Source organism: Pempheris klunzingeri, chromosome 10, assembly GCF_042242105.1.
Source record: "Pempheris klunzingeri isolate RE-2024b chromosome 10, fPemKlu1.hap1, whole genome shotgun sequence".
In the NCBI taxonomy this organism is placed as follows: domain Eukaryota; kingdom Metazoa; phylum Chordata; class Actinopteri; order Acropomatiformes; family Pempheridae; genus Pempheris; species Pempheris klunzingeri.
In genome coordinates this window covers 18,193,814-18,218,052 of record NC_092021.1, presented here as the reverse complement: position 1 = coordinate 18,218,052, position 24,239 = coordinate 18,193,814, and the positions used below count along the sequence as shown (strand labels likewise).

Sequence of the window (24,239 nt, the reverse complement as noted above, 5' to 3'; positions counted from 1 at the left end):
TATTCATTCCCCACACCCGCGCTGTGAAATGCATTCATCTGTCTCACTCAAGGCTGTGAATACTAAACTGTGTTTGTGTTTAAAGAGATAGATGGATTTAGCCGCGTGCTCCATCTACATGTGACTTCAGATTTCACTGGCTGGGTACAAGCATATGGGAACCATTTCATTTGATAATATCACAAAGGAAATGCAGCAGAATACAGGATATTAAACCTGTGGTACATCTGCTTCAGCAGCAAACAAGGAGCATGTCTTTACAAGGCTTGATGGAGGTGCTGCTGTTTGTCTGATTCAGCGCACACGTGGAGAAAATGCATTTCTCCTTCTCATTGGCATTTTTAAAGGATGCAGCTTTTCTTGTCTTGTAATTTTCAGAGAAGCCTTTCGCACGTCTCGTAAATATTTGGTTTGGCTTATGTCATCTTCCTTTTTACAACTGTGTGTGTGTGTGTGTGTTGTCGCTCTTCCCATACACTGTTTGGCGCTGCTGTTTGGGGTGAAGCCATCTGAACAACAGCTGGCGCTTTTTCTCAAGCCTTTCTAGAGACACACGCTTCTCCTTAAGCTCACTTCCCTTTCCCATCACGTCAGCGAAATACAGCTATTTTCTGTCCTCTGTGGCCAAACACACAACATGCAACGTTTGACTTCATTCTGACTTAATGGAACGGTAGTGTTAAGAATGATTAGCTATTGATTCTTCCATTCATCCTCAGGCAATTAAGGGATTTAAGAGACGTCCCAAGACTGAAGTGCAACAGTAGAAACACTGATGAAGGTCTTTTGATAGTGTCCTGGGAAGATCAGCAACACAGCATTGATCAGTGCCGTTCCTATGATCTTGACAAGTGAGAAAACTTGCGAGAAACTTCTCACTGTACAAGTTTTTTTACAAGCTCGAGACCAGAAAATCAGCGCTTGAATCACCCGCTGTCGTGGAGAGATAACCATTGCGCTGCAGCTTAATACTTAATTCATACCTCTTACATCCCAGCGAGCTTTGTTACATGGTTGCTTTATCTGTTCTGAGCCAGAAAATGGTCTGCAATCTCTGGAAATACCTCTGGTATCACTCTGGGTAGATGTGGTATCATAGTGTCCTTTTTCCCATCAAAATGTTTGGACCTATGACTCTCAGAGAAATCACAGATGGGGGGGATTTAATTTTTAGTTTCTAAATTGTTTTGTGGCTTCATTTAGACATCTGGAGTAGAAAGATGACAGGAAATGAGGGGAGAGAGAGATTGGCTATGACAGGATTCAACAGAGGACCCCCGCCAAATACAAAGTGTGGACGCCACGGCCTACAATCAAAGTCCCAAACCATAGCCCACCCAAAGAACCCCTCTCCACTCAAAAATGTTCTCTGTTTGTTGTTCCTTAACATAAATGTTTGAGCTTCACTGTGCAGAACGATATCTGTGCCGTGGAAAGTTTCCCTGTGTCCACCTTAAATGTCGGTCTAGATATCCGTTCTAGTTTGGCAGCCAATCGCAGGTGCAGATCCATGTGAGATTCAGTTCAAGTCCATCAAAATTAAAACACGCCTCACGTCTCTTCTCCAGTGCATCGTGCTGAATCCACGATTAAATGTTCACAGATATCTGGCCTGAATGTGCGTTGTGTAACGTGTTACATTTAATTCTAACGGATCATTATGCAGCTCGAACAAGCGTGATGTTGAAACAACAACTCTAATTTTCAGTGACGTAGGAGACATCACACATATGCGTGTGTATACATATTTTCTGGATTTTTCAATGAGGGACAAGGAGTAGATTTAAGGACAAGAATCATTACCTCAGTAATGTTTGGTGGAAAAAAACATATCCGATAAAAATTATTCACAGCAGAGTCTGTCTGGAGAGGATCCTTAACATAAACAATTATAGTGTCTTACTTTATACCACGTTTTGTTGCTTGAACTCGTATGTGTATTTGGGATCTCAGTCTTTCCAGAGTGCAGTGGGAGAAGATGAGGCAACTCCAGACTCTCTAAAGAACACCATCCTCTCCACCTTCGAGCCTCTGCACAAGTTCCACACAGGTTTTCTCAGGGAGGTGGAGCAGAGGCTGGCCCTGTGGTGAGTCTCATTTCACTTCCAGACTCACTCCGAAAACTCCCTGCAGGGTCAAGACCATGCCAGCTGACGTGGTGGTTTGGTTTTTGTCCGATTTATAGCATCTTCCACCGCCTTTTTAATGAGTTTTACTGGCATTTAGTCTGAGAGGGCGACCCAGTCCCTTTAGATGACCCGAGGAGCTATAATCTCCATGGCAACAGTCATGCTGCACCACGGCCGGCCTTTTCTTGCCTGTGGGTTTCTGCTGTCAGATCTCCTTAATGATGTCGTCCTTTATCTAACACACACTGAACCACATGTGCACACACTCACACTCAAAGACACACACACAGACATGCAGACAGTGATGCATAAAGCCTGTCAGTCTGTCAGAATTTACCACCATTTACTGCAGACATATAGAATTTTATTTCAAAGCCCGTTTTGGCTAGTCATCGTTACAACTCCAAATTAAAGCTGAAAGTGATATTACAGTCAATTCTGCTGATAAGAACCACACTCAAATATGTATGCAAATTATCTTGCACTACATGTGTCTCTCTTTTAGCTTTGCATATTCAAATATTATGGCAGAGATGTACTTTTGTTGTTGTGACCGTGTTTAAAAAGCTGTCTGTCATAGATTAGGAAGGATGTGTTTTACAGGCTGTATGTGTTCCCCTAACGCAGCTGTCATAATGCTCTACGAAATTCATAAATATTCTGAATGAATCCAGTAATGCAGAATGCTGCTCCTGCACCCATATGGGGGAAGTCATGCTCAAGGGAGACACCTGCTGGTGGATCTCTTTCTCAAACTTTCAAAGGCTCTTTCCAACTTCATTCGAATTTTTCATGCATAAGGTGAAGCTCACCTGAATCATCAATGAGCTTTAAGCGCTTTTGCGTAGCCTAGATGATTAATTTGGTGTCTACAATGGCTCCATAACACTTTAGAGATAAAACTTGCTGATGTTTATCTGATTTAGGGAAGGACGATCCAATGCTCACATAAAAGGAGACTACCAGCGTATTGGAGATGTCATGCTGAAGAACTTTCAAGACTTGAAGGTGAGGCACCGCTCTATGTCTTACAAACTTGGAATTACAATAATGAATAATAACGTTTAATTAATACTCATGTGTCCCTGTGTCCATAGCCTCTGACAGCAAACCTGCATAAGCAGTCTGAAGTTCTGTTGGAGCTGGAGAAGGCGTGCAGGTCATCCCGCAAGTTGGAGGGTCTCTGCAGGGACTTTGAGCTCCAAAAGGTCTGCTACGTCCCCCTTAATGTCTTCATTCTGCGTCCTCTGCACCGCCTCATTCACTACAAGCAGATCCTGGAGCGCCTGTGCAAACACTACCCAGCTACTCACGTGGATTTCAGGGACTGCAGAGGTACTACGCTTATAGAGACACATTAAGTTCTTCTAGTGCTGTGGAATAATCAAACAGTCAATCTCCAATAATCCCGTACCCCTGATTGGTCCATAGCTGCTCTGGCAGATGTGTCTGAGGTGGTTGACCGGCTCCAGGGAAGCCTAGTCAAGATGGAGAACTTCCAGAAGCTTCTGGAGCTGAAGAAGGATTTGATTGCTGTTGACAATCTTGTTGTTCCTGGTCGGGTGAGTTTAAAGCTTTTAAGAATAGACACTTTTGAATTCTCTATCTGACTTTTACAGATTTGACACCGTGTATATTATGTGTCTAATAAATGATGCGTGTTTTGTTTTTTTTTCTTTCTCTCCCTCAGGAGTTCATCAGGTTAGGCTGCCTCAGCAAACTCTCTGGAAAAGGCCTGCAGCAAAGAATGTTTTTCCTGGTAACACCCACTTTCTGAGATTAGGTCATATCACTAATCTAATTACTTATTGGAGTGATCTCAGTGGAAAAATAATCATGCTTTCATCCTTTCCTGCTATACATTACTCAGATGGTGTTGGCAGATGTAGTACAAAAGTTATTTTCAGGAAAAACCCCACATGTTGCTCAGAACTTTGTCTAAAGACACGGAAGTGTTTTGCACATGAATTTGGTTTTGTTGGAAATATAAGTTCAGTAAACAAGGCATTTTAAACATGAGGAAGTATGTTTGTGTGTTAGAGCCTTGAGCTGTAAAATAATTTCTCTTCACTGTTCATTTCTTTGTGGTCTCTTGATTATTACCATTTTTCTGCCACTGTGTTCCAGCTTGTCATTTCCCAGTCATTATGACAAGTTGTTTGTGCTTCCCCAGAATTATTTATTGAATTTAATGACTTTATTTCAGCAGCTTAAATGTCTTTTTGTTTGAAAGATTGTTACTGTCCACTTACTGTCCCTCTCCTGTCTCTGCCTCTCTGGCAATAGTTCAACGACATCATTTTGTACACAAGTCGAGGGATGACGGCGACCAATCAGTTCAAATTGCATGGGCAGCTGCCGCTCCATGGCATGACAGTAAGTGTTGTGTCTCTCAATTGAACAGAAATTGCTTCAAACAGCTGTCACCAGTTTATCATTACTGCAAATAAACCGCCTCAAACAGCTGAACCGCAGCTCTCTCTCAACGTCTGCCCCCACCTCAACAAACACTCGCAGTCACACACTTTCAGGACAACTACACATGTCCTTCTCTCTCACTTTCTTTTCCTCATCCCTCCCTCCATCTCTCCCTTTCGGTCTATTTTGGTCGTTGCTGTCCTAGATACCACCGCTCTCTGATGTTTTTTCTGTGTCTCCGTGTTCTCCTTCCAGATCAGAGAGAGTGAAGATGAGTGGGGTGTGCCGCACGCCTTCACATTGGTTGGACAGCAGCAGTCGGTGGTGGTGGCAGCAAGGTAAGACCCGGCGGTTGTCAACAAACAGACACTTTGTACCCGCACCTAACATTTACCCAAATGGTTATGCGGGCATTTTATCCTCTGCCGCATCTGGATGAGCCCTCATCAGATGCAGTTGACTTTCTCTCGAATAATGACAAACCTGTAGAGAAACAAAGACGTGTACTGCAAAGGACTAATTTCCAATGAGAATATTAACTTTAACTTAATTCTGTAAAAGCTCTGTAAACAAAGTGTCGTGATAAAAATATTAATATGCTCATTTAGGTTGCTGGAGCTCACAGCAATTGAGCTTCATGAGCAGAGCTGCTGCATTTCTGTCTTTATTTGCCAGCGGCTGACAAAATTTTGCCTCTAAGGCTAACAAACAACATTTTGCTGATCTACTTTCCATGAATGAGCAGATGGTGACTTAGTGTCTTTTTAAGGAAAATTTGGCAGGACACCCGGACTAACATGGATCCAACTTGTGACATTCTTGACTGGACTATTTCTAACCACCAGGCCTTCCTGCTGTGACTAATGACGGGATATGCTGAGCACTTTATCCTTTGCGTGTTTTTCCGTCTAGTTCACTAACAGAGATGGAGAAGTGGATGGAGGACATAAAGATGGCGATAGAGGTGGCAAAAACCAGCAATGGGCCTTCATCTGACTTTCTGACCAGCAATCTGACAGAAAACAGTGAGTTACTACATGAACACACAGTTGAATATAAAATGCATACTTGTTATGCTGTCACCCCCAAAATGAAAAAATGAACAGAGGATATACAGTAACAAAGTTTGAGTAAAACACCCATTGAAATCCCAGATGCACGATGCGACGTGTGCTTTGTGAATCTGACATTGTCTGTGTTTTAGCGCTCCTTTCCCCTCATCAGCCTGCTCATTGTCTAGCAGTAACAACCTCCTGACTTTCCCAGAATGCCCTGAGGACTCCTCGGTGGAGGCAGAGTCTGAGGACGACATAACAGCGTCGCACACCTCGCTGGAGAGGCCCACCCCTCACCGTGGTAACACCATGGTGCACGTGTGCTGGCACAGGAACACCAGTGTGTCCATGGTGGACTTTAGCATAGCTGTGGAGGTACCAGCCAAACCTCAGCACTCAACCTCAGACTTGTTCCTCCCCTCCTGCCTCACTGTTTTCTTTCTCTGTGTCTGAGTGTGTGCTGTATCTTAATTCACTTTGATTATTTCTCAGTGGGAACAGTATCCTCCTGTGCTGCATGCCATCGTCTTAACGATTTCTTGCTTTCTTATGACTTATGAACTGATTTGTGCTATTGGGAGCTAATGAACTGAAATGATTTTAAGGCTCATTCTTTTCATCATAAATTTTTCAAAATAAAAAGTATGTTATGAATTAAGAAGATAAGATTAAGAATACAAATAATAGAAAGTCTTATTCATGTCTCATACATACTTGCTGTTTGCCGTACAAGCACCCATTTATTCATTGTTTAATTTTTTTACTGAGAAAAAAGGTAATGGATAATAAGGAGTAGTAAGATTTGCAGTAAGATTTTGTTTTTTCTTCCAGCATGAAATCAACAACTTTTGGGCTCATAGGGACCTAAAATTTAGGTCAAAATCTGTTTAAAGGCACCCTGTGGAGTTTTCTTGTAAACAAACAAAACATATGTCTACATTCAGTGTAACTCACCACAGTGCATCGTGTGCATCTTTGAGGTCTAACAAGTGCGTTTCCTTCCTCATAAAACAAAGTCAGTCCGGAAACAACCCCGTAAGAGTGGACAAAAACAAAAAAAAGTTGTGGGACATACAGCTTAACAACTAAAACTCGCTATAAAACTGCGTAAAGCTGAGGGGAGCTTCAGATTAAGGTGGTTATTCTGTTGTGGTTCATCACTACGAGCAACGCCTTTCACATTGTCACAGTGTTCTTACATTGTTATTTGATACACAGTTTGAAAATAGTCATTTGACTATCATCTTATCTACATCCATTTTTGCTGGCTAGTATTCTTCTTCTTCACTGCTCCTGTTAATGCATTGCTAAGTTTCTTTGTGCATTACTGCCACCAGCTGTCAGTCAGCGGAGGAGCGTGAAACCAATGGCAGGATGCGAATCATGGAGCCTTTACGCTCACACGTGTGCACTGTGAAAAACAAAACGGGTTATCCACTCAGAAAAACAATGGACAAGAGCTCCACATGGTACCTTTAAACTCATCTGCTCCTTTAAAAATCCTTGTGTCACAAATTGTTGAAAACTGATTACCCTTATTTTTTATCAATGTTGTTTGAGCTATTTTTATATCAGTTGCATAATTACCATTAGTCATTGTATGTTAATGCTGTTTATTTGCTCTGTTTGAAGCCACAGTGAGGATATTGTTCCTTCCCTCTTTCGGCTAAGAGTAGCCTGCGTGACGTCCTTATCTAAACTCAAAACTGTGGCTTTCCTATGTGGTTCTGTTCTTTTTCTCCTCCCTTGGCACTTGGAAATCTCTGATCTTCTATAAATAGAGAGAGAGCGAGAGAGAGAGCAGAACGTAGATGTGCTTAACGTCCCCATCTCACACTAACAGAACAGATCCTGTTTTGGGATGTAGTCTCTCTGAAAGCCGGCCGTGTCTGATCTAGTTCTGCTCTTCCTCAGTAGTTGTAACAACGTCCTCTTCACAGCCTTGCCTGGACACACCGTCGGCCTTTGTTTATCCCTGCCACTGCATGCCTGTGTTTCACCTACTCAGCCTCTGTGTTTCTGTCCCTCCCTCCCTGTTTGTTTTTTCTCTCTCTGTCTCTCTTTTCCCCATGCGTCTGTGCGTTCCTCCGTGGTAGAGGACCCTAGTCCAGTCAGTGAGAATAAGGCCCCCTCGGTGGGGCCCCCCAGTGGCCAGGGACCAGTGCCTCTGTCTGTTATCTGCTGGTACCGTGTTCAGAGTCTCTCCTTTAGTGAATCCTGCAGGAGTCTAGAGGTAAAGGAGCCAGGCAGACAGGAGAGGCCCTGTGTATGTGTTCACTTGAGCTGCACCGTAGGAAGGACAGTTAGAAAGTGCTTTGTAGGAGGGGAAAAAAATGGAATAGAAGTTGCACACAAGCACTATGATCATTAAACATAATGTAACAGAAGACTTGTTTTCTAATTATTTTATATTTTAAACTATTATAAGAAAGAAGTGCTTAGAAACAGTAGATTTACAGTTTATTTGGCAGTACAACATAAACACAGAAGTTAAACAGATAAGGCTGGCCATATCCTGTATTTTTGTTATTGTAAACCAATACCATGGAACGACCAAAACCAACAATGCATTACTTTTTTACTTCCTTATACTTCCTGACTCCCCGGCCCTCTCTGTGTCACTCAGACCCAAAGCCGGTTGTTCCTACTGAAGACATGAATCTTTAAAATATTTTTAATTTTTTTTACAAGGCAAACTAATTGCCTAAAACCAGGCACTGTTGTTTCTCAAAGAGCAGTGAATGTTGTATTTGTGGGGGGACTATTTTCACCTGTGGATTAACACACATTTAGTAGTCCAGTGAGTATTTACAGCACAAGGAAGCTGGCACTGGTTCAACAGAGACTACACTGAATGTGTTCAGTGTGGCTCATTGATGAGAGAGTGGTGGACACTGTTCAGTTCACTGTTGGTTTTGGACTTTTCATGGATATTTGTGAACAATAAGAAACATCTAAAATATCAGCAAACATTCAGAACTTCATGAATCCTTCTTCCACAGTTTTAGTAAAAAAATATAATTGCTGTGCACTACTTGTATTGTGTATGACTCTATATGGTTTAGGATTTCAAACTTGTTTTTTGTCTTTTCAGAATCAGCTGTCAGGAAATTTACTGAGGAAGTTCAAGAACAGCAACGGCTGGCAGAAGCTGTGGGTGGTCTTCACCAACTTCAGCCTGTTTTTCTACAAGTCTCACCAGGTGATGAACGTCCACTCTCACCTCCACTTTGTCCAGTGAACGCACCACATTCACTCCCCCCCCCTTAGTATGTGCCAGTCAAAGTGTTTACCCTCCTCTGGTCTTGAAAGTATCGCAACTCCTTGCAGAATGTCAAATCTTTGTGCCATAGTTGAGGTTGACAGGCTTTCCCATGCAGTTTTTATTCTGACATCTTAGCCCAGAAACTTTCACCAGCAAGTTTTACTGTTTTTCAATCAAATAAATAGCATGTAATCAATACAAATAAATGTTAATTCGCTGTAAACTAAATTTTTTTTTTCTCAGGATGATTATCCTCTGGCCAGCCTTCCTCTGCTGGGTTACTCAGTCACCATCCCCTCAGAGTCTGAGAACATCCACAAGGACTACGTCTTCAAGCTGCATTTCAAGTCCCACGTCTACTATTTCCGATCTGAGAGTGAATACACTTTTGAGAGGTACGAAGTCTAATCATCCAGATGCTCCATTACGAGATGTATTTGCTGTTGTTTGGAGTCCTGGATGTCAGAGGATTGATAAAAGGCCTTTTTCTGCCCGCAGGTGGATGGAGGTCATCCGCAGTGCCACCACGGTCCCCTCCAGCGGTGCTCGTGTCCTTAACAGCAAAGAGTCTCATCCTCACTGAGTCGGCTCACCTCGTTTCCACACACTGTCTCCCTCGGGTGGCATCTGCCCTTCCTGTCCCCCAAGACTCTCTGCTTTTCTTTTCTACACATATCTGGGGCATTTGTACATGTGTCCATGCACATTTGGTGCTTTTTAATGCTTTAATGGTGACATGTCCGCTGGTTTAGACTGCATCAGAGACTGCATTTTTTGGCATTTTTACTCTCAACTCTGAAACCTCTTTTTAAGGATGTCATTTTATACTGTTTTCTAATGGTCTGAACCACTTCCTATCTTTCTGGTTTTACATTTTGTCATTGGTTGTTTTTACACCAGGAACATGTTGGTATAGATATTCAGCATTCTTTCTTAGATGGTCCAACTATCACTGCATCGTCATAACGTTTTTTGTCGACTTTTTCATTTTATTGAAAACTGCTGCTTTGAAAATGTCTTGCAACTTCAGTGCCAAACTGCTTTATATCAATGTCCTGGACTTTTTAATGCTATTTTGTTACATTGGGGATCAGGAGTGTCTCCTATACTGTATACCATGAAATTTTAAATCATGTAAAACAGGCCACCCTTTAATCCTCAATGCTCGGTTCACACCTGGCCCAGCACAATGTGTTTAAAGAGAAAAAAAAAAAAAGGTGATGAAAATATGAAATTATTTTGTTGTATTATTGACATAACCCTAGAATTGATCACAATGTGGCCAGGGGTAGCTGCCATCACACATTAATGCCATTTCAAGTAAATATTCTATTTGCTGATCTTTGTTGTATGAATACGTCTCAGACTGTTTTGCTTTGTTTTAGATTAACTAAAGTTCCCCTTCAGCTGTATGAGAAAATGTGAGACATACTCATAATCGTTGTATTATGAAAGCGAGTGTAATGGAGAGCTTTAAAGATTACGTGTGAAACAAAATAGAAACTTTCAGTTCCAAGCGCCGTTGCCCTCACTGAACTAGGCTGCCTCCTGTATACAGACACCACATCTTTTTATGGGTCTAAATGAATGGAAATATGCATTTGACATGGTTTCGCAGTGAAGCAAATGAAATGGAAAACCTCAGTTCTGCTCAGAATGGCAGCGTTTTTCCAGACAACAGAGAGCTCTTTGGAAATGAAAGCAATAAAAAAAAACAAAAAAAAAACGTATTCAAACTTGGATTTGTGTGACTTGTGTGTTTGTTGAAGCTAAAGAAGCAGAAGGGATGTTTTCACCCAGGAAAATATGCTCACTACATGAACTGTTAGGCAGCTCGTCAGTGTGTTTACAGCTGCGACCTACAGATGGCATCATTGATCAAGAGGTTTGGTTCAGTCGAGCTGTAACCACAGTGTCTGTATATTAGTGTATTTAAAGTGTGTAGCCAGCACTGCTTGTGTGTATTCCTCAGTCTCATTTTACTCTGAATATTTGTAGTCATATGCACCCTCTGAAACCCTATGGAATAAAGCAAAACAGTTGAATAGTGATTTTTTAGGCACCACATGTCCTAAATAAACTAATTTACTGCAACATAATTCATTGGAGCTGATTATTTTTATAACAATAACTAGAAGCACTTTTTCCACAACACCAAAGAACTCACTTAAAATAAAAAACATTTAAGTTGTATAAATAAGAGTGGGAAAAAGATTTTTGAATGTTAACCCACTTTTATCTGGTTATTATGTGAAAACAATACATTTATTCAGATGCCAGAAGGGACAAATGCAGTAAAACTCTGGAAACACTGTCCACATTTGTGATTTTTTTTTTTGTGGTGATCAGATAATATCGAATCAGTCATTCATACTTTGGAGGCTTGCTGTCCAAAGTCCAGGCCGAGCAGCTCTCACTCAGCCAGGAGTGGGCAGGCCTTTAAACCGGTAAGGGGCGGAGTGCGCCGAGGAGGCAACCAGATTATACACCTCCTGTCTGGCGCTGGACGGCCAATGAAACACTTCTCAAGAGGATACTTTATTATGACAACAATAAATCCGATGGAAGAAGGCAGAGCGCCGGAGTAACGCGGCGCACGATGACTTTTTTTTTTTTCTCTTTTTAAAGGGAAAAGTATGAGATCGAGAGGTGGGAGTGAATCAGCAGTCACACCACAACATGAGCCTGCTACAAACTCGTGGTGCGCACTAGTGTGGCTCGGAGCAACGGATAAACAGATGATGATTTTGCCCTAAAACTGATATATCTCGTGGATTGAACGGTCATGAACGCAACGATGACTACTCCAGCTCACCCGGAGACCAGGAAATTTACGCGGGGTCTGGGGAAACCTGGCACGGCGGCTGAACTCAGGCAGAGTGTCTCTGAGGTGGTGAGGACGTCCGTGCTGGTTGTAAGTACACACCTAAACTCCCCTCCTCCTCATCCTCATCATCCTGTTCCTCCTGAACACCACCTGGTCACTGTCTTGTCTGTTTTCTATCTGATTCTATCTACCTGATCTGGGAATCACTTGCTTGTAGGCACATTTTCAGCAAAATGTCAGCTGACTTTAGATCAGCTGCTTTAGGGGGGGGGGGGGGGGGGGGGGGACTACAGGTCATATTATGAGTGCGTGACCCTGACCTACAAATGGGAGAAACAGAAAGTGAGAGAGTGAATGAATGATGCTGTGTTTGTGAGAGAGTTTGCGGTCTTGCATGCAAACTACTATAAAACTGTCTCTGGTGCTTTGCTGAAATGTTCTTGGAAAAGTTCACTTTCAAGCTAATTTGTCTAAGTGTCTTATTTCCTAGAGAGCCTGCAAAGAATCAGTGCTACATTAGATCAAGGTGTTTTGTACCTGGTGTCAATGAGGTCATAGGGATGCACTGAGATGACATAATACCCCCTCAAAAGGGAAAGCATGTGGCTTTAATTTCATGCCTCAGACACATCTAAAGTGTCCAGTGATATAATGCTGAATTTGACCGTCCACTTAGGAACATCTGGGTGACGAGGACCCGCAGTACACCTCTGCCGTATCAGTTTTCCACAGAGCTCAGGAGGAAAAAGGAGTCGGCCCTTTTGTTTAGTCCAAGTGTGTTGGGTGTTTGGTGCTCCGTTTGATTGTTCCAGCTTTCCTGGAAGAAGTTGCTAGGTAACAGAAACGGACACCGTCCAGGCTCTCTGTCAGGGAAATGGAATCCTGAGTCAGGATCCCAGACATCCAACCACACCTTTGTATTATTTATTCATTCTCACTCTGGTGCACTGCCAGAGACGCCCGAGGGAGGAGAGCAGAAATGGATACAAGTATGCATGTTGGGAAATCAACACGTTTAAGGAGGACTGAAGTAACTTGTAGAAACTGGGCCGGAAATTTTAGTTTTTGTGTTAGTAGGTGATGGGGTGCGCAGACTAACATTGACAGCCCTAGTTGATTTGTTGTATTTTTCTTTTTGTAGTCATTTTGCATCCCTTCAGAGCTTTTTGATTGTTCCAAAAATAAATATTAATAGTCACTTCGTATGTAGGGCTCGGGTCTGCACCCAGTAGGCCCATTCACAATGCTAATAAGCCAACAACCTGTCACCCTTGGACACCCTCGGCTTCAGGGTGGGGGGCCCTCTGGCCCGGCCACCCCGTCCCCCTCCTGGATATGTGAGCTGTCACAGTGAATGTATGGCTGTGTGGTCGAGCTCAAGTGGTTGCTGAAGCTTCTCAGTGGGACAAGAATGCGACTATACGCAAGACGACTGTCCACGCAGTTTGTAATTAATTCCTCCGTGAAACATGTAAATACCACAGCAGGAATAGAGGGATCTGTTCCACGGACATAAAGAGGGGATTGTAGCTGTTGTCACCCATTCTGATTGTTGTTTCAGCATGAAACACCATTTTTTCTCTCTTTCTAAACACCCAGAAAGACGTTACTTAATGTAGCTTCTAACATACAGGATAGCACTCACGCACCAACAGCAGTCTCTCTACCCTGTTTCAGAGTCAAGTGCACTGTGCTGCTCTCTTCCCCTCCCAACAATTTATGCATTTTCGTGAAGGCACACACTGGCTGGAGCCTCTTTGTTTATTGTTGGAGTGGTGAGAGACTTATAATAGGCCAGAGCCCTTAGCTGAGCCATCCCTCTGTTTCTCCACACTTTAGGCATGCTGAGAACACTATTAGCTCCATGTTGGCTGTCATCAGCTTTGAATTTGTAAGGCTGGTGAAGCACTTCGATACAACACAGGACACTTCCTTTCCAGCTTTGCTTCGTGTGGAATTAGAACAGAAATCATGGACTTTTGTTTTGTGAGTTTTCTTTTAACCGTCTGCAACACTCAACAGCATGTCGTCATTAATGTATCGGCTGATGGGTATATAACAGATCAATGGCAGTTGGAAATGTTTAGTTAGTGTATACAGTGTATGAAACAGCTGGGGGGCAGTTGTGTAATTGTAATCAATAGTCCTAACTGCCTCCCACCTAATGGTGATATGCTCAGATCCTCAGTGTTCCTGTTATGTGCCTGACCCGAGGGAGCTGTACGCCAGATGGGTGTCATTATGTGGGACTGACGCCATTAGCCGCCCATCGCCAGTGCACACACAACTGACTCACTGTGCAACCAGAAGGGAAAGTGGAAGTTTCGTGTGCGCTGCAAAAAAGAACATAACATAATTGATAACATGAACAACATCACCAGAGCACACGTATTGCTGCTTAGCCTTGATGTTAGACATTCAACATTGTGGATAAAGTCCAAGTTATAAGTTGTATAGCTCTGACAAGCTTCTCTGCACCTCTTGAGGGTTGCTTGTTGAAATGGCCAATGGACAATTTAGATGTTTCTCACTCTGTTTGGCAAATTAACAGCATTTCCCGTCTTGTGGTTTCTCCCAATTAAACTTCATCAGCATCTACATCAACAGGCAGAGTTCAGTTTATCCTATCTTGATGCATATGATTGCCCCATCTCCCTTTTCTTACCCTTCTTCTTACCTGTTCCCCCTGAATCATGTCACAGGCTGCATTTTATAGCCGGTGTTTGTTCAAGTCAAACATTGCCAGCAAATGAGCTCCTGCTGCAATGCATAGAAGATACGGTGTCACGGTGAGGTCACTGCATAAACTGTGGCCTGCCCTTCAGCTTCACATGTTAAAATATTTTTTCAAATAAACAACTCTGTTTTCGTCAGACCTTTTGATCTGATCTGCCGCACCCGCACACCTCTGCTGTTTTTGTAAAATTTCCCTAGATGTGGGAATCCCAGGAATACCTCAGGTGGGTGTGTAGGGGACTTTTTTCGACCTAGTTTTGACAGAACATGTTCCTCCTTGGATTGTTCGCAGGGTTAAAGTCATGTGCTCTCATGTAGCGAAGCCAGATTTGTTAGTCATCACACTAACACAGGTATGTGCTCAGCAGACTTCCTGATTCACCTTGCAGGGCCAAGATTAGAGGAGTGAGTATTATGATAAAGTTTGATAATCACAAATCCCTCATCCTAGTCCCACCAAACTGGAACAAAGACAATAACCTCTCTGCTGCATGTTGTGTGTTTGGAGCAGACGCCGGTGGCTGTCACACAGGCTGCACGACGCAGCCAGTCAGAAGATTACAGGGACTGTCAGTGTTTTGTGAGGCCTAAGCAGCTTGACCTCCCTCTGTATTCCTCTGTCTGTCTGTCTGTCTGTCACTAGAAGGCCTGATGGTATCTGACTAAAAGGGTGCATAAGCTGCCTGTTACTGTGATGGTAAATGGTACTTTGCAAGAACAAACCCAGGGGGGTAGAGATGGCAGAGCAGATGAGTTCTCTGAATAGCTCAATAATACATGAGGGTGCTCTAGTAACCCATGCACCCATTAGGAGACTTTCTCTCTCCCATGCTGTGGATTAGACAAGCTAAAAACTTTCATACCATTTTGTGCAAAATTCCACGAAACATATTAAACTTTCCAACACATGGAGCCCTGCGCTGTCTCACTGTTAAGATCATTAAATAATTACATCATGATGATGTTACATAACAGCCAGCAGCCGTCATGGGGGTTTTCTTAAAACTTGTTTCACACATTTGACTGTTGGTGAATGCTGCCCGACCTGATAGGGAGATATATACACTCAGTTGCCTGTTTATTAGGCACACCATGCAAAAACTAACAATGCAATAAATCCCACCTTCACGAAGGTTAGGTAGTTAGTTGTGCTGCTGAATTGTATTGCTTTATACTGACAGGTAAACTATACAAGAACTGACAGATGGATGGAATAACCTGGCAACTAATGGCCCCCTCTTGGCATCTAAAGACACCTGACCCACCTGTCAGCTGTTATGTAGTTTAGTGATCATGCACCATTGTCTCTGAATGTTGTCAAATTAATGTTTTGAGTGTTTAAATGCAACTTACAGTTAGTGGGGTTAGAGACATTTAAACCCAGATATAAGCAGTGATGCATGGCTTAAGGAGTGAAGGCTTCAAGGAACAGTCAGAAATAAAACACACCCATCAAACTCACTATAAAATTTGTCTCCTTGGGTTTGGGCATGGCTTTTGGCAGTCGTGGTTGTAATGTGAACCAGATTTGACACTCAGGGCTCTTGCAGTAGGAGTGGGAAACTTGAGAGAATTCCTCAACTTAATAAACGAAGGCTGAGATATTATCAAGTACTTTGTCAAAAACTGAAAGGATTTCCTTTATCCAGCCCTGAGCGGCCCTGGTTAGTCCACGTCCCTAAATACTGCAGCAGCAAAGCCGACTCAAATCATCCGGTGGCCAGACGACAGAATTTGCTCCAGTGAAAATGAAAGCTGAATAAATATCATGTATAATGACATGAATTGTACTTGGCTATGACAAAATCCCTGGATTTGGATTCACAAGATGATTTAACAACTTCCTGGCTCAATGTGAGAGAAGGTGAAATATTTAACTACCATTTCCTATTTAAAATCTATGTTATCCACAACATATTGATTTTTTGCTCAGTGGAATGCAATGTCAATGTACCAATTTCATGGTTGTTACGTAATTGTCTCATTTTATATTGGCATTTTGATCGCACAGATGCAGCTGTGCTTGTGTAGCAGCACAGATGAACATCAGAGTTTGATGTTCATTTGATTTTTTTTTTTTTTTTCTCAAAACAGAAGAAAGCTCATTGCCACCATGAGCTAAGTCTCCAAAACCTTTCTATCGTGCCTGAACAGGAAGTGCCCACGACTTCCTGTCCTTCATCTTTTTGTGGGAGAGCAGAGGCCCATCATTTCCTAGATAGAGCAGGTTTCCTGTGGCTGTATTTGGGCTGACCAGAAGATTTTAGGCAAGGCTTAAAACCGCCCACTCTGTCTGAGTGTTCTGCCTGATAGAGCTGTGCTGTTTTGGAGCACAGAAGAGGTTACCATAACAGAGAGGTGGCCTGCTGAGGAGCCTTGTCAGTGGGTGTTTTCCTGTTAACAAGTGCATGGCACTCTGGGACTTGTTTTACACTCCCCTCCTCAGAGCATATACAATCCAACAGAACTCCAGTGTACGTAATTCATAAGGCAATGATGTAATAAGTATTTCTACCCAGCAGCTGGACTGCTACGTCTGTGACTCTGACAGTTTGTTTAGGTTTCTCATCCATCCACATGCAGAACTTTGTGGAAGAATTGAACTGCTGGGTGGTCGCTGTTATAGAAGCTGCTTTGAAATGGTCTAAATCTCTCCTTCGTGCATTTACAGCACACCAATCTGAATCAAACTTCCCCTCGCATCTCACTGTTTAGACGTACATCCTGCAGTGGAGCCATGGCTGCAGCACATTATCATCAACAGCTAAGCAATCAAGAGAAATATTGCTTCGCCTCTATCCTCGAGGCCATTAGAGTTGCTATTTTTGAGTCAGCTCGGCGCACACCTAAGTGCTGTTGCGGAGGACGTACTGAATCACAGTTCCTTTGGCCTTCCTTGTCAGCGTAGGTTACTATGTGGCTAATCCAGTTTGCCTTACCTTGTAAACTGATAACTCCGGCATTATCATCCATGATCTAATAAGGAACTAGATTTGAATGAATGGAATTGAGAGTGAAGTTTACATTTTGCACAAAAGACAGCAAAAGATCTTGGGCATCTTTAAGCAGTCTGGATTATCCATCTGAAATGCAGTGTTTGTTTTGATGTGCTCCAGTTTTCAGACATGCCAGCACTGTGGTTCAAAGGATGGCAGCGTCAGTTTGTCTCTGGTCCAAACTGAAATATATACTGGATCGATTGCCCCTCTGTGATCATTTAGGTGATCCCTCAATGATTCAAGAGGTAATAGCCTGTGGTACAAATATCTACTTTTGAGAACAACCATTGAAATCTAGACCCACTTTATTCAAATGACAGAAGTACTTGGTTGTAATATCCTCTCCTATGTCAATGTGTAGGGAGGAAATGCAGGCCTGCAGGGCAGAGCCTCCATAAGCCCCAAGCTGCTTCTAACAGCCACATGAACGGCGTCATTAGAAACAAGTCTTTACATGACCCAGCCCACACATGAGCTAGTGAATGAGAGAAATATATCAACTTTAGGTGGATGCTTTTGTGCCTGCCACCACTGATTCATTAGTTTTGTAAGAGGCCAGCCAGAGTATTAGCCAACAAGTGAAACTGGTCAAGCCTTAAAGTCCAAAGGCAAAATCGTTGCTCTGAACATGTGCACCGGCCTACAGATTAAACCCACGGGATTAAGCCCTGAAAAGACCTACAACACTCCTGACTAGAGACTCGACAACACGTCCGTGTCTGCTGATGGAGAAATATCTAGAAAGAGCAGACTAATGAGTAGCATGTTTCCTTTTAAGTCCTTGTGCTTTTTTTTGTGAGGCTCACTCACTCTCCGAGCCTCCTTGATTTGTCTATAAAAGTAATGCTTCCCTCCTGTCCTTCGCTGCAACTGACCATTAACTTGTAATTGTGGGAACATGGCTGTTACCATGACAGGCGAGATTGGAGGGCACGCTGTATGCTAACACTCTTAACCATATCATTACTTTTTCCACCAAACGGATGACATTTTCTCCATTTTTGAATCGCCGCCAATTACAGGACTCGCCATCTCTTCTAAGTGGAGGTTCCCTCTTCTACACGAGGAGTGCGGCATTCCCTTAATTCTTTGGTGTATGCTACACTGCTGCATTTTGAAACTCATAAATTTGTGTTATTTTTAGCCGCGACAGAAACCCAGTCATCCAGCACATCAACATTAGGATATGGCTAATTATAAGAAAGCATTTTCTTCTAGTGTTGCACCTGTTCATTTTACATCACTCACTATTATGTGTTACTTATGTGATTCCTGGGATTAATGTCAAGCAAACAGCCCATTCTCAGTGGGTTAATCTGCTTGAAACAGCATATCTCTCCCTCTGGCCTCGCTGACATTGCCTCGCTCGGTCACTGACCTCCCATTCACACTTGCTATGCAGATCACGCCAGGCTGTCGGATGTGGTGTAACACAGAGGGATGGATTAGCATACAATTAGCCAATACAAAAGCTAGTTTCCTGTATTGAGATTTTGAGCTAAACCCTATATGAGGAATGTTTGAATAGAGAATACTGGCATGTTTTAACATTTACAGTTCATGCATCACTTGAGACAGAGGAGAGGCAAATATTAGATGTGAATTTCACTGGAGTGGAAATGATTGCGAGGTATTTATTTGTTTTTTGTGTTGAGGATGGAGGGCTACAGTGAATTCATCAGGGAGCTAGTTAAAATTCTTGCTCTGTGCTGCTGTCTGACTGCTATCAGAATGCAGAGATGAAAGTGAAAGTTAATAGTGATGTTATCTTTCGTCTGGGATTTTCCTTTAAGTTGAGTGCACTTCTCTGTGCCCACCCATGGCATCAAAGCTGAGGCTGGTAAATGCATCGTTATTTAGGTAAATAGATAAAAGTCAGAGGCTTTTCAATGTGAAGTTCACCCTTCCATATGATGTTTCCCTCTTTCCACAGTGCATGCTGTTAGCTTAATTAAAGTCTAAAATCTCTGCAGTTCTCAGCGTTCATTCTCATGTGCCTTTGTGCGCTGTGCAGTGTGTGGATGGGACCTGCCACAGGCAGTGGGGATAAACTCTAATGACTTTTCACCAGGCCGGCTGCATAGCTGGCATTCCTCACTCTGACACACTGTAGGCTAGAGAGGGAGCGAGGCGGTGGGGCACAGCCTACAGGGGGTGGGCCGAGATATGGTTGGTTTTTGTCACACCTTTGGATTTTTATGTAAACTTGGTATGTGGAAAGACTAAGCAGACTTCTGAGAAGGTGAAGAATGCATTAAATTTCCTGTGGACACCCAAAAATGCCTCTATGATTGCTGCATTATCATAAATTGCATTGTGCTGCTATATACACAGTTAGGCAGTTCCATACTTGGTCACAATATAAACCTGGGGGACTGTGAGATAATTAATAGGGTGGGTGAATTCTGTTTCATAAATTTGAAGACTTTTGTCTAATCTTTGTTTTAAATTTATATTCTAAATTTATTTGTCTGAAACTAGGGTTTCTATAAAGATCTGAGATGTTCTGATCCCACTCAAATCTCTCTTTAAAGGAACTTTTGAGCCAAAAACTTTAGGATCCACTGGTTTGATCTTCAGTAATCCATTTGGTTTTATAAGCTTGTGACATGCTTTAAATGTGAAATTTTGATTTGAAACGTTACAAGTAACTCTTACTGTCAAATAAGTGTAGTAATCTAATATTTCACCCTGAAATAGAAGTGTAAAGGTGCATACAATGGATTAATTCAAGTAAAGTGCCTCATAATTGTTTTTGCCTCACTTACTACGTACCTTACTTTAGTAAATGTACTGTACCACTGGGTGGAGACATGCTGTGCAATGCTAAACTCTCACAATACAAAGTCTGGACAAGCTATCCGATGTAAAATGAATGTTGATGAGTTGCTGTAGTTGCCCATTCAAGAAAAATTTACATGAAACACTGAGCTCTTTTTTTTGTGAAAGAGCTGAAACAAGCCCATTGTGCACTCACTGCCCACAATAAACAAATGAGCTCTGTTTAAAGTGACAAATTCAGTGAGATTTGGGGCCTTTATTTATAAAAATTCCCTCGTCTGCTGTTATATATTTGCTGGCATTCCGAAAAATGAGAGGGAGCAAAACTGAACTATAGCTTGAAAACATAAACGAAAGTTTTATGCAGTAGAAAATCATGTGACCCAGGTAATCAGTGTTTAGTTTTTCTGTCAAAGCCTGTGCTTACAGTGGAGACGGATCTCTCCTTGAGGCTTTGTTATCGTTTGCTCCCTGTTTGTTTTTCAGGGATTTCACGTTAGAGGCAGGATTGTACTGTCCCCTGCCTGGATGTATAAATAAAGTCAGCGGTGTGGTGTTTATGGAGGAGCAGCAGTGTGGCTGTGTGCCTGAAAGCCTCCTCTTAATCACACTTGTTTGTGATGGAGGCGAACAAAGTGTTTTTGGACCCTGGACAGTGCTCTGCTGACATTCAGCCACGAGTTATGTTGCATGAGGTGCCTAAAAGCAGACACCCTGCATGGGTTGTGTTGAGCATTGTATACCTGCAGTATTACATCCCTGTTCTGCACTGTGCAGATAAACAGCTCAGTATCCCTGACTTGACTTAATCTCCTTTTAGAGTCTCCACCATCCCCCACTCACGCAGCGGTGTGTTGAATTTGCGGCACCTATTTGATTAGCCGCAATTTCCTCTGTGACTCTGAATGTGACAGGTCTGTTTGTGCTTGTCCTTCTTCTCCTAAATATGTCGCTCTCATGTCTTGCATGGCTCAAACTTAACAAAAGTCTTGGGCTCTTTTGGACTTGGATTGATTGATTCCAATTTGATTTCATTTTGCAGCTGTTATCCATTTTTTCCATTTCTTGACTTGTCTTTCTCAAGTCACTCATTTGAGACTTCCACAGATGTCAAATCTGTTTTGGTTGCTATGGCAGCCACACTGCTCATTGTGGTATTATTTCTGTAAGGCAGGTTAAATCTCACGAAATGCCACCAACAGGGACAGGATCAGCAGCAAATAATGAGATTTCTTTGTCGTGAGAGAGTTTTGCTTCAGTTAGTTTGTTACTGCATGGGGGACTGAGGCAGCTCCGCTGTTCCTAACGCAAAAACTGGCCGATTCAAAACACAGACAGGCCATGAGACAAAATGTTCAATATTGACTGTTCCAGTCAAGCTTTTCTAAAACAGGGATGTATCCTATAACATGTGTTTCCTCCGTCAGGAAGGGTGGGGTCTTCTGAGAGGAGGGTGTCAGGCCACAGCTTTGTTAGCAAAGGCAGTGCCAACAATCCTTAGCTATAACAGGAAGAAGGCGGTGTGCCATTCCTGGATTTTCAAAACCTTTTCAAAGCCAATCACGTGTATGTGAGGCAATCAGAAATAACCGCATGGCTGATAAAGCACTGATTATCAGAGATTGCTTTTTCCAGTACACCCAGAGATATTACAGAGAGGTCCAGGAAATATTTGATAAATGGCTGAAAAATTCACTTTACTGTATAGATGTTGTGTCACCATACTATACATCTAAGACTGATGCAGTTTGGATTACAAAACATTTTCCTGTATCAGCACAATGCAAATAGGTTCTTTGGTCTCTGTGCTGTCATGGAGCCTCACAGCTTCTTTTAGCAGCTTGTGGCCTCTCTGAGGAGTTGTGTGATACAGTGTGTATATACAGTTAAATCCACTGCCACTTTACTGGTGCAGGTGCACGGACATGCGCTCATCTCCTCCTCCGTCCTCTGTTTCCCTTGATTGTCAGCACTGCACATTGAACCAGGCTCAAGAGGATTTCCACTGATTACAAACCAAGAGCCGACTGAGATTAGCTGATTCTTAAAGGTTCCCAAACTCCTACCAACCCCCCCATTATCCTCACCCCATCTCCCTGCTGCACGGCGTCTTCAAGTCGCTCACAAACCAGAAAAAAAAAACTGCGTGTACTGTTATGAATTAATAGATTAAAGATTTTATTCCCTACTTTAGTTACCACTGTTGTCTGTTATGCTGTGCTCTTTCTTCTTATGTCCAATCCTGTTTGTCTTTGGTTCCACTTTCACATTAAATCCTGTCTCATGCTGTTTTTGCAGTTGAGAGGCTATAAACATTAATCTGCCCTCTCACTACATCTCAGACTGTGTGTACACGTCCCTCCCAGAATGCCCCACATTAGATGACAATAACTCCCTACTGTTCTCCCTTCTTCCCTCACCCGATACCCTCTACGCACTCAAACTATATGAACATACAGTGTCTTGCCTCTGTGTAGTAACTGCTGGTATGCTGCTATTTAATCTGCTCAGTCTAACAGGCTTTCATTGTGGGATGTTTGAGTAAACCTTGGTTACTAAGACGGTTTGAGGATATTATCCATTAGCTGCTCCAAACAGAAAATGCTGTTCCTGGATTAATGTTTAACTGCTAATTGCTCCACTTTTTGATTAAGAGGCCATACTCAATGTGTAATCTAGCTGCTAATAACAGATGAGAACTTTATGATTAACAGGCCTTTTGGTATATAATGTCAACTGAAGCCTGTAATTACTGGTATATGGATGTAGCACATACATAATGTATCAGTGGGTATAAATATTCTTATATTTCAGTAAGCATATCGGGTGTCCTGCATAAGTGAAAGCATGATGCATGAATCTGTTTCACCTTAACTCATTTCCAAGTAACAACATGCTGTGAATCAATATTAATATATGGTGTCGTAAAAAGGTCGCCCATGAGTTACTTGGAGAATTTTTCCGTTTACTTTTACATCTAAATTATGTGGAATTTATTAAGTTTAACCTCGGTGATATAATCAGTCCTGTTGCTGCAGGAGATGCTTCATTACCACACAGACTGATTTATCCAAGTGTGGAGGGGAAAAAAAGCTGCAGGTTTAGTTCCAGCCTTTAAAACCTGCACTTGGCTGTAGCTGCTTTGCCTTGCGATGGCCTCATGTCAGGCCAGTATGGGCTTGTTTCAGGATCTGTCAGCTCTCAGCTTCCGTGCTACATGTCAGAGCCTGACCATGATGACAGCTCTGCTTGCAAAATCTGCTTCACACCTGGGCACTGGCCACTGACCTGTCGAGGGTTGTTCATACGGAATCACAATAAGCGATGATAGCTTGTCATTGAGGAAACATGTTTTTACTTGCTGCTTAAACATGATGGTCAATTTGGTTTCCTGCCTTGTAGTGAATAAGCATATAAACAAAAACTAGTGGCAAGTTTAATCATCACTTTGTCACTAAGTCTGTGCTGGCGTTGGAAAGAAGCAGTTCTGCCTCTGTATGTGATTTGAATGAGTTTTTAGAGCTGTGAAAATACTGGTAGCAGGCTTCTTGTGACTCTCTCTTCCTGTACAGTCCAATGTGTATACGGTCACCTCTTCTTCCCGTATAGCGGCTCTAGTGTTGGGACTGATTGTTTTCTCACTGAGCTGCTGGAAATGACACACATGTGACAAACAATGGCTGCATTATACCAATAGTCAATCTGAGTGCAGGGAGGAAAGTGTTGCCTTCTGTTTCTATAGAGTATAATATCACACAGACTAGTCACTGAGGAAAGGACCATCGCTGAAATCTTCAGCGAATGACAGTTGTGTCACTTTTCATAAATAACCCAACATCATACCATTTTTGTTGTTTGTTTGTTTGTTTGTTTTTGCTGTCATTCAATAATATATGATGAACAGACTTGGTTACTTTACAGAAAGAATGCTGGGAAATGTTTTTCAGTGTAGTATCATCCTGTGCCTGTAGGTGGCAGTAAGTGCTTTCATACACTGTTGGATTTGTACCTTTTACCTTTGGGGAGAGC

The 24,239-nt window shown here is 42.4% G+C and overlaps 2 protein-coding genes across 2 annotated transcripts in view; both read left to right on the top strand.

The window, feature by feature from the left end:
* The window catches only part of LOC139208952 (FERM, ARHGEF and pleckstrin domain-containing protein 1-like), a 46,347-nt gene extending 35,518 nt beyond the window's left edge, over window positions 1-10,829 (top strand). The window contains exons 15-26 of the mRNA XM_070838755.1: window positions 1,954-2,087; window positions 3,056-3,137; window positions 3,227-3,464; window positions 3,561-3,691; window positions 3,820-3,888; window positions 4,416-4,505; window positions 4,803-4,885; window positions 5,460-5,572; window positions 5,814-5,977; window positions 8,697-8,804; window positions 9,111-9,262; window positions 9,366-10,829. Coding sequence (XP_070694856.1) covers window positions 1,954-2,087; window positions 3,056-3,137; window positions 3,227-3,464; window positions 3,561-3,691; window positions 3,820-3,888; window positions 4,416-4,505; window positions 4,803-4,885; window positions 5,460-5,572; window positions 5,814-5,977; window positions 8,697-8,804; window positions 9,111-9,262; window positions 9,366-9,450 — 1,449 coding nt within the window. The 3' untranslated portion in view covers window positions 9,451-10,829. The remainder of the gene's footprint in view (window positions 1-1,953; window positions 2,088-3,055; window positions 3,138-3,226; window positions 3,465-3,560; window positions 3,692-3,819; window positions 3,889-4,415; window positions 4,506-4,802; window positions 4,886-5,459; window positions 5,573-5,813; window positions 5,978-8,696; window positions 8,805-9,110; window positions 9,263-9,365) is intronic.
* Window positions 10,830-11,525: 696 nt separating this feature from the next.
* Window positions 11,526-24,239, top strand: part of LOC139208812 (dedicator of cytokinesis protein 9) — a 73,740-nt gene continuing 61,026 nt past the window's right edge. The window contains exon 1 of the mRNA XM_070838561.1: window positions 11,526-11,781. Within this exon, the coding sequence (XP_070694662.1) occupies window positions 11,653-11,781 (129 nt within the window). The 5' untranslated portion in view covers window positions 11,526-11,652. The remainder of the gene's footprint in view (window positions 11,782-24,239) is intronic.